The sequence below is a fragment of the Pollachius pollachius genome (genome assembly GCF_949987615.1).
Source record: "Pollachius pollachius genome assembly, chromosome: 8".
NCBI lineage: Eukaryota > Metazoa > Chordata > Actinopteri > Gadiformes > Gadidae > Pollachius > Pollachius pollachius.
The window spans coordinates 2,946,655-2,959,718 of NC_136941.1; the positions used below are offsets into that span (position 1 = coordinate 2,946,655).

The 13,064-nt window shown below is 49.7% G+C and overlaps 1 protein-coding gene across 1 annotated transcript in view; it reads right to left on the minus strand.

Moving 5' to 3' along the window:
• Positions 1 to 13,064, minus strand: part of arfgef2 (ADP-ribosylation factor guanine nucleotide-exchange factor 2 (brefeldin A-inhibited)) — a 34,662-nt gene that overhangs the window by 16,326 nt on the left and 5,272 nt on the right. The window contains exons 6-18 of the mRNA XM_079741573.1: positions 11,630 to 11,966; positions 10,710 to 10,928; positions 10,205 to 10,329; positions 8,848 to 8,981; positions 6,087 to 6,321; positions 5,547 to 5,646; positions 4,841 to 4,980; positions 4,481 to 4,589; positions 3,331 to 3,520; positions 2,023 to 2,134; positions 1,462 to 1,667; positions 972 to 1,056; positions 708 to 879 (exon numbers count right to left, since the gene is read on the minus strand). Of these exons, the coding sequence (XP_079597699.1) occupies positions 708 to 879; positions 972 to 1,056; positions 1,462 to 1,667; positions 2,023 to 2,134; positions 3,331 to 3,520; positions 4,481 to 4,589; positions 4,841 to 4,980; positions 5,547 to 5,646; positions 6,087 to 6,321; positions 8,848 to 8,981; positions 10,205 to 10,329; positions 10,710 to 10,928; positions 11,630 to 11,966 (2,164 nt within the window). The remainder of the gene's footprint in view (positions 1 to 707; positions 880 to 971; positions 1,057 to 1,461; positions 1,668 to 2,022; positions 2,135 to 3,330; positions 3,521 to 4,480; positions 4,590 to 4,840; positions 4,981 to 5,546; positions 5,647 to 6,086; positions 6,322 to 8,847; positions 8,982 to 10,204; positions 10,330 to 10,709; positions 10,929 to 11,629; positions 11,967 to 13,064) is intronic.

The window sequence follows — 13,064 nt, forward strand, 5'->3', positions numbered from 1 at the left end:
TATATCATTACTGTACTATATAATATATACCACTATATCATTACTGTACTATATCATATATACTACTATATCATTACTGTACTGCATCATATTTACTACTATATCATTACTGTACTATATCATATATACTACTATATCATTACTGTACTGTATCATATATACTACTATATCATTACTGTACTGTATCATATATACTACTATATTATTACTGTACTGTATCATATATACTACTATATCATTACTGTACTATATCATATATACTACTATATCATTACTGTACTATATCATATATACTACTATATCATTACTGTACTATATCATATATACTACTATATCATTACTGTACTATATCATCTGACCACGCCTACATGGAGGGTTATACATTAGTGTACTATATCGCATCATCTGTACTGCATCTTCATACATATGACATCATCTACTGTATTTATTACACTATTACAATGGGGGTGATCTACTGTGTTCTACAGAGTGTATTAGGGGTGAGATCTCACTCTGCTTGCTGTTCTTGGGGGTGATCTACAGTGTATCATAGGGTGTATTAGGGGTGAGGTCTCACTCTGCTTGCTGTTCTTGGGGGTGATCTACAGTGTATCATAGGGTGTATTAGGGGTGAGGTCTCACTCTGCTTGCTGTTCTTGGGGGTGATCTACAGTGTATCATAGGGTGTATTAGGGGTGAGGTCTCACTCTGCTTGCTGTTCTTGGGGGTGATGCTGTGCTCCTTGCTCTCCTTCAGGGCGATCTTCTTGCCGGCGATCTCGTCGTAGATGGAGGACAGGTACTCCTCCGGCAGGTCCTTGCTGTCGTTGATGCCGCGGTTCATCTTGATGTACTGCTCCTTGGTCATCTTGTTCTTCACCTGAGGGGGGCGGAGCTTAGCGTCAGGGACACGCCCACACAGGGGGGAGGTGCTGGGTCAAGAGGAGCACGAGGAGAGGGCGGGGGTCTCACCTGGGGGCTGTGCAGGTCGGTGGTGAGCATGATGATGGAGTAGGCCAGCACGTAGGCAGTGTCCGCGCTGGCGAACATGGTCTGGCTGCAACGCACACAAAGAATCAAACATAAAAATATATATATATATACATAAATATTTATACATTAGGATCTTTACTTTTATCCAAAGCGACTTAAACGGGTTCACACACACATTCACACACCGACTGCGGACTCAACCACGCAGGGCGACGGCCGGCTCGTCGGGAGGAGTCAGGGTGAGGCGTCTCGCTCAGGGACACCTCGGCCCTCCGCTAGGAGGAGCCGGGGATCGGGCTAGCAACCCCGCGGCTACAAGTCAACCCGCTCCACCGCCCTGAGCTAAGCTATAGCTAAGCGTGGACACCAGCATGGAGACCTCCGGCTGCTATCCAACCAGAGGCCCACATCAGGCTTCAGACCCCAGACACGACACGACACAGAGGGGGGTGTGCTCCGGCAGCGTTACCCTTGGTTACACTCCAGGTAGCGCGCGGCGAACTTCTCCATGAGTCGGTCGATCTTCTGGGCCTCTCCGGGCAGCCGGAAGCCCTGGAGGAAGGCCCTGAGCGCCGAGACAAAGTCCCCGCCGCAGAAGTCCAGCTGGTCCACGTAGCGGTACATCACCTCCTTGTTGAACTTGATGTTCTCCCCCAGGAACTCGCCCACCTGGGTCTGTGGATCCGGGGGGGGGGGGGTAAACGGGTCACGTCCTGTTAGGCTGGCTGGGCTCATGGGCGGACTCTGTATGTGTGTGTGTGTGTGTGTGGTCATGCATGTGAGTGAGTGAGTGAGTGAGTGAATTAATATGTGCTCATGTGAGTGAGGAGTGAGTGAGTGAGTGCGTGTGAGAGTGAATAGTATTTGCTCATGCATGTGAGTGAGTGAGTGAGGGTGTGAATATGTGCTCATGCATGGGAGTGAGTGAGTGTAAGTGAGTGAGTGAGTATGGATTGTGAGTGAGTGAGTGAGTGAGTACGGATTGTGAGTGAGTGAGTGAGTGTAAATGAGTGAGTGAGTGAGTGAGTACCGTGTCCAGCCTCTCCTCGTGGTGGAGGAACTGGGCGATTTCCTCGGTGGTCGTTCCCAGCATGCCTTGCTCCTGCAGGTACTGAACCCCTCTCTTGGGCTTCTTGTTGAACCTGCAGACGGAGGACGCAGGAAATCAGGTACTGAGACCCACACAACACACACATCGCCGTATTGAGACTCTCACAACGCACTCATCACCACCAGGCCGGTCTCGTATTGTAATGTTAATCCTGAGTTGTTATTGTAATATTCTGTGCTGATTCACAGTGTGACGCCGTCCTCTAGGATGTTTAGCGTTACAAGTGGTGAGTGGTTATTGTGATTAGTCATTATATTATTCTTTGTTCTGTTTTGTGTTTAGAATAAGTGATGATTGGTTATTGTTCTCGATGATGATTAGTGTTGTGTTGTTATTTGTCATTATATTATATATTATTATTCTTTACTCCCAGCTCTATTCCGTTCTCGATGATGTTAAGTGGTGAGTGGTTATTGTGACTAGTCATTATAATATATATATTTTTATATATTACTATATATTATTCCTCACTCACAGCTCGATGCCCTTCTCGATGATGATTAGTTTTGCTATTTGTCATTATATTATATAATATATCATCATTCTTTACTCACAGCTTGATACCGCTCTCGATGATGGTAAGTGTTAATCTGTGGTTATAGTTATTAGTCATTATATGATATATTATTCGTACAGCTTGATGCCGTTCTCGATGATGGTTATTGTTAACCTGTGGTTATAGTTATTAGTCATTATATGATATTTTATCCTCACAGCTCGATGCCCTTCTCGATGATGTGTAGTGTTTAGTGTCATGTTGTTATTCGTCATTATGTATGTTATATTGTATATTCTATTCTCCACTCACAGCTTGATGCCGTTCTCGATGATGGTAAGTGTTAATCTGTGGTTATAGTTATTAGTCATCATATGATATATTATTCGTACAGCTCGATACCGTTCTCGATGATAGTAAGTGTCAATCTGTGGTTATAGTTATTAGTCATTATATGATATGATATATCATCCTCACAGCTCGATGCCGTTCTCGATGATGGTTAGTTTTGTTATTTGTCATTATATTATTATTCTTTACTCACAGCTCGATGCCGTTCTCGATGATGGTTTGTTTTGTTATTTGTCATTATACTATCATTCTTTACTCACAGCTCGATGCCGTTCTCGATGATGGTTAGTTTTGTTATTATATTATCATTCTTTACTCACAGCTCGATGCCGTTCTCGATGATGGTTAGTTTTGTCATCATATTATTATTCTTTACTCACAGCTCGATGCCGTTCTCGATGATGTCCTTCTGCTGCTTGATGACCTCGTACTGCTCCGGGTGGTCGGGGTGTCCCGAGGGCAGGCTGGACGACACGCTGGAGTCCAGGGAGCTCACGCTGTCCCGCCGCCCAGTCAGGGGGTCCGGGAGCTTCGGCTCCGCGCCGTCGCCCTCCGACGACCGCTCCTGGCCTGAGGTCACATGGCGGCGACATCATCACCACCACACACCCGCCGAGAGGACCCCGCGGCGTTGACACGTTATCCACGCAATCGTTTTTTAATACCGGTCCCATTCAGGGCGTTCAGCAGACGTCTTTTATCCACAACGACGACGATGAGTTTGTTTGTCAGAAGGAGGAAACAATATGTCGCCGTAGGTAGGGCTGAACGATGAACCGAGTTCAAATCGAAATCGCGATGTAATAGAACGTGGTATGCAAATCGCAAAGGCTGCGATTTAAAAAAAAAAAGAAGGAAAAATAAGTGATTTGTTACCGTTACTAACTGGAAATCAGTACGATTCATTTATTTTTATTTTACAATTCAATAGTTGAATAAAGAAGTTTATAATATAAATTAATCTCAACACACCAGCCTGGCCTAAGGGAAAGAGCAGTTTTTATGTTGACCGCTTCCAGTGTTGTGTTGGTCATACTAAAGAATGATTTATTTCTTTTTTAGTGAATAATACACAACATAAGGAACTTAATAAATTATAAAAATCGCACATTAAATCGCAATATTGGTCAAAATAATGGCAATTCGATTATTTCACCAAATCGGTCAGCCCTAGCCGTAGGTACAGTAAGGATGATCGAACCAAGTGCCGAGCACTAACAATTATTATGGTTCACCCATTCCTTGTACACAACAAAGACAGCTAGGATAACACAATGCTAACCCAACCACAGAAACAAACTAGAAGCAAGGATTAAAATTTCAAAAGTGGAAATGATTGCATTGTTAACCTCCCAAATAGACCTGGGACAATCTGCTCTCCATTTGAAACAAAAATAATGACTTATATTTAGCTCCTCTCACCTCTCTGTCCTCATATCTTATCTTAACATTTTTAAGTGTATGCTTCTGAATGCGATACGTTCACCGTACAGTGCTCTCTTTCAGCGAGAGGCGAGGTTGTGTTCTCACCCAGGTTGGCCTGCAGGTTGGGGTTGACGTAGAGGTCTTTGCTCCACTCCACCATGCACTTGAGGATGGACACCAGACACTCCAGACCCTTCTTACGCAGACTCAGCTCCTGCAGAAACAACAGTCCAGGTCTACCGCCTTACTGCATCCACTACAACAGGCAGTGGGGCTACTCACACAGCACTCCTACTCACAGCACTCCATTCTGTGAACATTTTTCGAATCTGTTCCATCCCATCAAAAATACATTTTAGTGGATTGGGTGTTTGACTCCCAGCAAAAAGGCTCTGGGTTTGATCCGCTGTGTACAAGTGACTGTAGAAGGGTGATGCCCAGTTACTGTGTGCTGTGCACCAGTACCTGAAGGGGGGTGATGCCCAGCTCTTGTCCGCTCCGGCCCTGGGCGATCTTGGACAGGTCGTTGACGAGTCGCTCGAAGATGTTGGCGGCGTTGAGGTCGCAGTCGTAATTGACGTAGATGTCCACCACGCATTGGGCGTCTGACACACACCAGGGAGAGGTTACCGCTCAGAACCAAGACCTCCGCTCAGAACCAAGACCTCCGCTCAGAACCAAGACCTCCGCTCAGAACCACGACCACCGCTCAGTACCAAGAGCTCAGACTCAAGTCTACTACTACATTTACATTTAGAGCATTTGGCAGACGCTTTCATCCAAAGCGACTTACAATCAGTACATTTGTCAGAAGAAGGTGAAACAGTATATCGGTGTCTGTACAGTAAGGATGTTCATAGATCCAAGTACAAAGCGCTAACAATCGCTAGGTTAAACCCTTCCCGGTATACAACCAAGATAACTAGGATAAGATGCTACGCAACTAAGTACTATAACTATGTGCGCCATACATAAGTGCATACATTAAGTGCTGTGACGAACGACATACAATAAGTAGGAAAGGTGGGACAGGGTGGCTACGCCGAGTACTCAACTACTGTCCGGTCCAACCCATGAGGGTCCCGCCCGAGATGAGTACAGTATGGCCTTATCGTGTCTTACTAACGTGAGCTGTGACTAAAGCACGGTTCGAAGCACAGAGGGCTGCTACCTGCACAGATGCGTGTTAGGGTCTGGATGACCATCCACTTGTGCTCGAAGGAGCTGGAGGACGTCTCCAGGATGGTCAGGAAGATCTCCCTGAAGAAGACCTGGAGGGGAGGACAGGATTAGACCTGGGTCTGGAGGGAGACTGGAGCTCTGGCGATAGTAATATCCAACATCTCCTGACATGTGGTAACATATACCCGCATCTCTTCCATCTACTAGCACCTACCAACGAGATGTCATGGCACAAGAAGCATCTCTATAAAATAGTATAAATTAGGTTTAAGTGGGCTCTTTCTGGTTTAGTAAATAACAGTCCACTGCATTATATATATCCTGCTTCATACTTTTAGATAAGGGCAGCACGACCCAAATCATACATTTTAAAGTTCCTTCTAAACCAGGTAGTGTGTAATCTTCTTTGCTGAACCATACCTCTCAAATGTGCTTCTCTGGTCTAATTCTATTTTGATTGTTGGGGCCTTGGGTAAACCCATCCCAGGACTTCCTGTCACATGACCGGCGGCTCCGCCCCCTCTCTCACCTCTATCTGCATCTTGAGGTGGACCTTGAAGTGGGAGAGCAGGGTGAGGAAGATGGCCAGTGACAGCTCGAACACCTCGGGCACCGAGGAGACGCCGTTCTTGGAGAGCGCCACGCACAGATACTGCTTGATGGCGTTGACGAACATCTCATGGGTGCGGAACACAGGCCCCGCCCCCTGCAGCACAGACAGCAGCAGCTGGAGGGAGACCACCTTGGAGCGCAGCTCGTGAGACCTGCAGGAACCAGGGGGTAGCACCATACAGGGTCAGATGGAGGATAGGTGAGGGGGTAGCACCATACAGGGTCAGATGGAGTATAGGTTAGAGGTTAGCACCATACAGGGTCAGGTGGAGGTTTGGTGAAGGGTTAACACCATACAGGGTCAGATGGAGTGTAGGCCAGGGGGTAGCAACATACAGGGTCAGGTGGAGGATAGGTGAAGGGTTAACACCATACAGGGTCAGGTGGAGTACAGGTGAAGGGTTAGCACAATACAGGGTCAGGTGGAGGATAGGTGAAGGGTTAATACAATACAGGGTCAGATGGAGGATAGGTGAAGGGTTAACACAATACCAGAGGGTCAAATATGGAGGATAGAGAGTAGAGGTGAGAGGTCAACACAACACCGGGTCAGAAATGGGGTTTGGGAGAGGTAAGATAGAGAAAGAGAGAAAGAAAGAAATCAAGCAGCATTTTTTTCAGTCAGTATCCCTTCATTGCAATGCAACAGAGGGTTTTGAAAACTCAAGTATGGTCTGAAGTACTAATTAACCGGTTGAAATAGGTTAACCGATCAGATTAAAATGTGCTTTTTGAAATAACAGCCATTTCGAGCCGCGCCAGTCGCCTGCTATTTTGTAACTCTGCTTATCTCTCTCCCGTTCTGCCTACGACTCACACACACACACTCTCCGACTGAGAGGCAGTGGCTCTAACCGCTGCACAACCTGTGTTTCAATTGAAACACGTGGCGTGCTTACTGCAAGTTGACCGTGTGTAGAGAGCGGGCTCGAACGCCCACAATGGTCTGAGATGGCGCGGACATCGTTAAGACCTTGCGCGGGATTCACCAGGGGCCAATCGGAAGAGGGCAGCGAGCTCATTTGAAACAATGCCGTGGCTCATTTAAGAAAATGACAGCTCCGAAGAGACGCTGCTTGTTTAGTTTGGATGAGACCGAAATATTGAGTTTCACTTCACACAAAAATATCTTGGAATGAGATGGCTAACTGTAGTGTTATAGCATTTAGTCTACTGTCCATAATAATTTAGAGATCATATTCTCCGCCGCTCGCATGCGGGAATAATTAAGACTTGAGGAGAAATCAAACGAGTGGGCTAGAGACGCGGTGTCCGTCCAACTTCCAATAAGTCACCTCATCTGATCATCTTTTTGTGTGAAGTGAAACCAACACACTCCCCAGTCCACACTGACGCCAATTTTTTTTTTTTAACCAACAAGCGACAGATTGATCGGTTAACGTTGATACGGTCAACCATCGGTCAAACGGTCATCGGTTAACAACCCTAGTCTGAAGAAGTGAATTTTACATTCAGCTGTAGTGTGGACATGGCCATTGGTCAGAGCGGAAGGATACGGAGGAGGAGAAATCCAAAAAGGAGGACAGGTAGTGAGGGTGTAACGATCACACAGGTGTGAATAAAACGGGATGTCAATGGGGAGGTCAAGAGGCCAGCATTGAGAAGCTATTCTGACGATGAAGCCAAGACAGCAACGTCATTAGGAGCATCAGAACCCAATCTGCATGACCGCAACAATGCACCGTTCTAGGACAGAGGTGCACGTGTGCAGAGCACAGGTCCTACACCAATCAAACGTCAGAGCTTCTGATGACGTAGATGAGCGATACACTCTACAGCCTCATCGTTCAGCTCACGCTCCTAAAAAACCCCAGACACAGACACTCTGAATTCAGAAGTGGTATAAAAATACCGATCCACAATGAGTCTGGCGTAGGAAACCCCAGCCGCGCCGGCATGGGACGCCGCCCCACGCCAACCGGTTCTGATCCAGCTCTGCTTACGGTGGCTTAGAGTTACAGAGTTACACTGATCAGATCGTATGACGGCCGGGATGGAAAGTAATTCACGTGCACCAGAGCCCTGCGTGTCCACAGGTGGAAGCTATATTTACTATAGACTGCGTTCCCTGAAGGAGGAGATGGAGCCTCCAGTAGGAGCTGGTAGGAGTACGGCGCCTTTCAGAATAAAAGCGTTTAGAGGAAAAGCTTTTTCCAAAAAAAGCTTTTCCTTATGAAAGCAATGAGTTATCAGCCTGTGATCTCAGCCATTCAACACCGGGTGATTCATGCTGAATAATACAGTGGCCTCGGGTGAGTACACCAGGTGAGGTGATGAGGAATGTGGCCCAGAGATACAGACCTGGCGGGGCAGTGTTTAGGTGAAAAGCGAGTATAACCAGTGTAATAATCCTGTGTTAAAGCAAGAGTGGGATAATGGATTCACCTCGGATGTTTCACCGCACCCGGCTCATGACCTCAGAGACAGACGGAAGGGGTTAGGTAAGGTTCATGAGTTAGGGTTTAGGGTCAGTGGTTAAAGTTAGGATTATGGGTGAGGGGTTAGGTTTAGGAGTTGCTTTGGGAGAAAGCGACTGATAAAAGGTCCTGGCAGAGTCTGAAGACTTCCCCTGGCCTACCTTGTAGACCAAGGGTCTATAGGGTCGGGGGTCTGGACCCAGAGTCTCTAGGGTTGGGGGTCTGACCCAGGTAACGTACTTGGGGTCCGGGGGCCCGTCGGCCAGGGGCTTCATGGAGAGCTTGCAGAGGGAGCGGAACACGAGGAAGGCGTCCTTCTGGAGGATGTGGGAGAACCGGACCGCGGACTGGCCCCCCTGCAGGGTCTCTGCGTCCTGGAGGACCACACATACATTTAGATTTACATTTAGCTTTTATCCAAAGCCACTTACATTAAGTACATTTGTCAGAAGAAAGAGAAAAAACAATATATCGCTGTCGGTACAGTAAGGATGTTCATAGAAACAGGTGCCAAGGACTTAGTTAGGTTAACCCATTCCCCGTATACAACAAAGCTAGCTAGGCTAAGATGGTGCACAATGATAAGCACTATTTTTTTATTGCAAGGATGTACAACATACAATTAGTGCGTACAATACACACACCACACACACTGTGAGACCCTAACACGTAGCTTAGCATCCTGTAGGTATCCAGGTGAGCTACGTGTTAGCCTGTGAGAGACTACCACGTAGCTTAGCATCCTGTAGGTATCCAGGTGAGCTACGCGTTAGCCTGTGAGAGACAACCACGTAGCTTAGCATCCTGTAGGTATCCAGGTGAGCTACGTGTTAGCCTGTGAGAGACTACCACGTAGCTTAGCATCCTGTAGGTATCCAGGTGAGCTACGCGTTAGCCTGTGAGAGACAACCACGTAGCTTAGCATCCTGTAGGTATCCAGGTGAGCTACGTGTTAGCCTGTGAGAGACTAGCACGTAGCTTAGCATCCTGTAGGTATCCAGGTGAGCTACGTGTTAGCCTGTGAGAGACTAGCACGTAGCTTAGCATCCTGTAGGTATCCAGGTGAGCTACGCGTTAGCCTGTGAGAGACTAGCACGTAGCTTAGCATCCTGTAGGTATCCAGGTGAGCTACGCGTTAGCCTGTGAGAGACTAGCACGTAGCTTAGCATCCTGTAGGTATCCAGGTGAGCTACGTGTTAGCCTGTGAGAGACAACCACGTAGCTTAGCATCCTGTAGGTATCCAGGTGAGCTACGCGTTAGCCTGTGAGAGACTAGCACGTAGCTTAGCATCCTGTAGGTATCCAGGTGAGCTACGTGTTAGCCTGTGAGAGACAACCACGTAGCTTAGCATCCTGTAGGTATCCAGGTGAGCTACGTGTTAGCCTGTGAGAGACTACCACGTAGCTTAGCATCCTGTAGGTATCCAGGTGAGCTACGTGTTAGCCTGTGAGAGACTACCACGTAGCTTAGCATCCTGTAGGTATCCAGGTGAGCTACGTGTTAGCCTGTGAGAGACTACCACGTAGCTTAGCATCCTGTAGGTATCCAGGTGAGCTACGTGTTAGCCTGTGAGACCCCAGCCTCGCCCCCTCTCACCAGTAGGTCCGTGGAGGAGACGGAGGCCCGGTCCTCCACGATGCCGTTGGTGTGGTGGTCCGCCCGGACCCTGGGGGGTGCTGGCTCGGGGTGCTCCGCATGCGGAAGAGCCGGGGAGTCCGACCCTGGGCGGGGGTTAAAGAGACAGGAGGGTCAGAGGTCACAGGAGCATCAGTACATGTTCAGAGGAGATCGGGAGGAGAGGGACGCGCCGGAATGAGTCCACGATCCTCTGTCCGGTGTTTGTATTATTATTATTTATCCTCCACCTTTTAGAAACATGCTCAAGGTGCCGTGAGGTTTATACCTGGCCTCTCGTCTCTTGACAACCTCCCTGACAATTTGAGCACATTGGGAAATGCAACCGAATCAAATTCGTCTTTTTTAAAAATGCGTACATTTTCTTTTTTAAAAACAGGGGTTTCCTACTGCGACTGGTTCAGACCAGACACTCATTCGTCAGTTGGTGGACCCCAAGGTTACGAGCCGGTGGGCGGGGTCTGACCTGTGTGGGTCTGTGTGGGCGGGGTCATGGTCGGAAGCTCCTCCCCCTCCGCGGCGGGCCGGGACTGTGCTCTCTCGTTCTCTGGCTGGTCGTCGCCCACTTCTGGGGGCGTGGCCCCGTCGCTTGGGGGGGTGGCCTGGTCACTGGGGGGGGTCCCTTCACTGGGGGGAGTCCCGTCATTCGGGGGAGACGCTGAGGCCTCGTCCTCAAACACAGAGTCTGAGACGGGGTTCAAACAACGATAACGGGAGTTATGAAGTGTATTAAGACCAACCGTAGCTGATCCATCCTATTTTAAAGCTGCTTCGTCCACTGCTTCTTTAGGAGGATCGTAATAAAGGGAGCCTCCATTTCAGTACCTATTCATCATCATTAACATTAACATTTAGGTCATTTAGGACGCTTTTATCCCAAGCGACTTACACTAAGTAAATTTGTCAGAAGAAAGATCAACAACGATATATCATTGTCGGTACAGTAAGCAGGTTCATAGAACCAAGTGGCAAGCACATACAAATGTTAGTTTAACCCATTCCCTACAAAGATAGCTAGGATAAGATGCTTCACAACGCCAAGTACTATTTCTAATTGCAAGGACGCACAACATAACGCATCGTCAGCTCTTTCTCATGACTAAGGACCTTCCTCTCTGTTGGCCCTGAACAAAGTGAAGGCTACGTTATCGCTCCTGGGGCATCCGGTTAAACCATCGCTCAAGGCTCCAGCACCGCCCTGCGACTCACGTCAGTGTGCAGCGTTGCCAGATTGGGCCCGATCTGGCAACGCTGCCCGTGTGTCCGTCAGTCTGAGCTCTGACCTGACAGCGGGTCGGACGGACCGTGCCAACGGAGGGACCGAACCAACACGTCACTAGCCCCGCCCGAGCGGGCCAGTCTGGTGGTGCTAACCAAGCAACCCACCTGTAGAGGGCACTGCTGCTGCTCCTCCTCCTCCTGCTCCTCCTCTCTCATCCTCCTCAGCCTCCCCGTTGACGGAGGGCGTTTCCACGGCGATGTCTTCCGGCTGGGCGGAGGGAGGAGCCGGAGGGGGGGCGGGGTCGACGGAGGTCAGGTCGGGGGTGCTGGCGCCAGGGGAGGGGGAGGCAGAGCTGCCGGGCTCGGGGGTGGGGGAGCGCCTCCCCCACCCACCTCCTCCACCTCCTCCTCCTCCTCCTCCTCCTCCTCCTGGGACGGGGGAAGGGTGCTGCTGGGGAGGGCGGAGCCGGTCCTTGTCCTGCTCCTGCTGGGCCTCCAGAGCCTGAACACCACCGAAGAAGAAGAAGGAGAAGGAGAAGGAGAACGAAGAGCAGAAGAAGGAAATTGGAGGAGCAGAAGACGGTGGAGGATAAGGAGAAGAAAAGGTGGAGGAGGAGCAGAATAAGAATGAGTAAAGCCTGAGGGATTGCGCAGGAGGGCTGGGTCTCAGTACATCACAGCAAACATGACGTCATAAATGTAGTAACATCGCTATAAGACATCATGTAACATGACCAATATGTCTCCTGGTAAAGAGTCAATAGACATCAGGCCCCACCGCGCCGTCAGCGGGGGGCAGGTGGAGGTGTGAGGAGGTGGAGGTGTGAGGAGGTGTGAGGCAGGAGGAGGTGGAGGTGTGAGGAGGCGGAGGTGTGATGAGGAGGAGGTGTGAGGAGGAGGAGGTGGAGGAGGAGGTGTGAGGAGGTGGAGGTGTGAGGAGGTGGAGGTGTGATGAGGAGGTGTGAGGCAGGAGGAGGTGGAGGTGTGAGGAGGAGGAGGTGTGATGAGGAGGTGTGAGGAGGTGTGAGGCAGGAGGAGGTGGAGGTGTGAGGAGGTGGAGATGAGAGGAGGTGGAGGTGTGAGGAGGAGGAGGTGTGATGAGGAGGTGTGAGCAGGTGGAGGTGTGAAGAGGTGTGAGCAGGTGGAGGTGTGAGGGGGTGGAGGTGTGAAGAGGTGTGAGCAGGTGGAGGTGTGAGCAGGTGGAGGTGTGAGGAGGTGGAGGTGTGAGCGGGTGGAGGTGTCAGGGGGTGGAGGTGTGAGCAGGTGGAGGTGTGAGCGGGTGGAGGTGCCAGGGGGTGGAGGTGTCAGGGGGTGGAGGTGTCAGGGGGTGGAGGTGTCAGGGGGTGGAGGTGCGAGCAGGTGGAGGTGTCAGGGGGTGGAGGTGTCAGGGGGTGGAGGTGTCAGGGGGTGGAGGTGCGAGCAGGTGGAGGTGTCAGGGGGTGGAGGTGTGAGGAGGTGGACGTGAGAGAAGGTGGAGGTGCGAGCAGGTGGAGGTGTGAGCGGGTGGAGGTGTCAGGGGGTGGAGGTGTCAGGGGGTGGAGGTGTCAGGGGGTGGAGGTGTCAGGGGGTGGAGGTGTCAGGGGGTGGAGGTGTCAGGGGG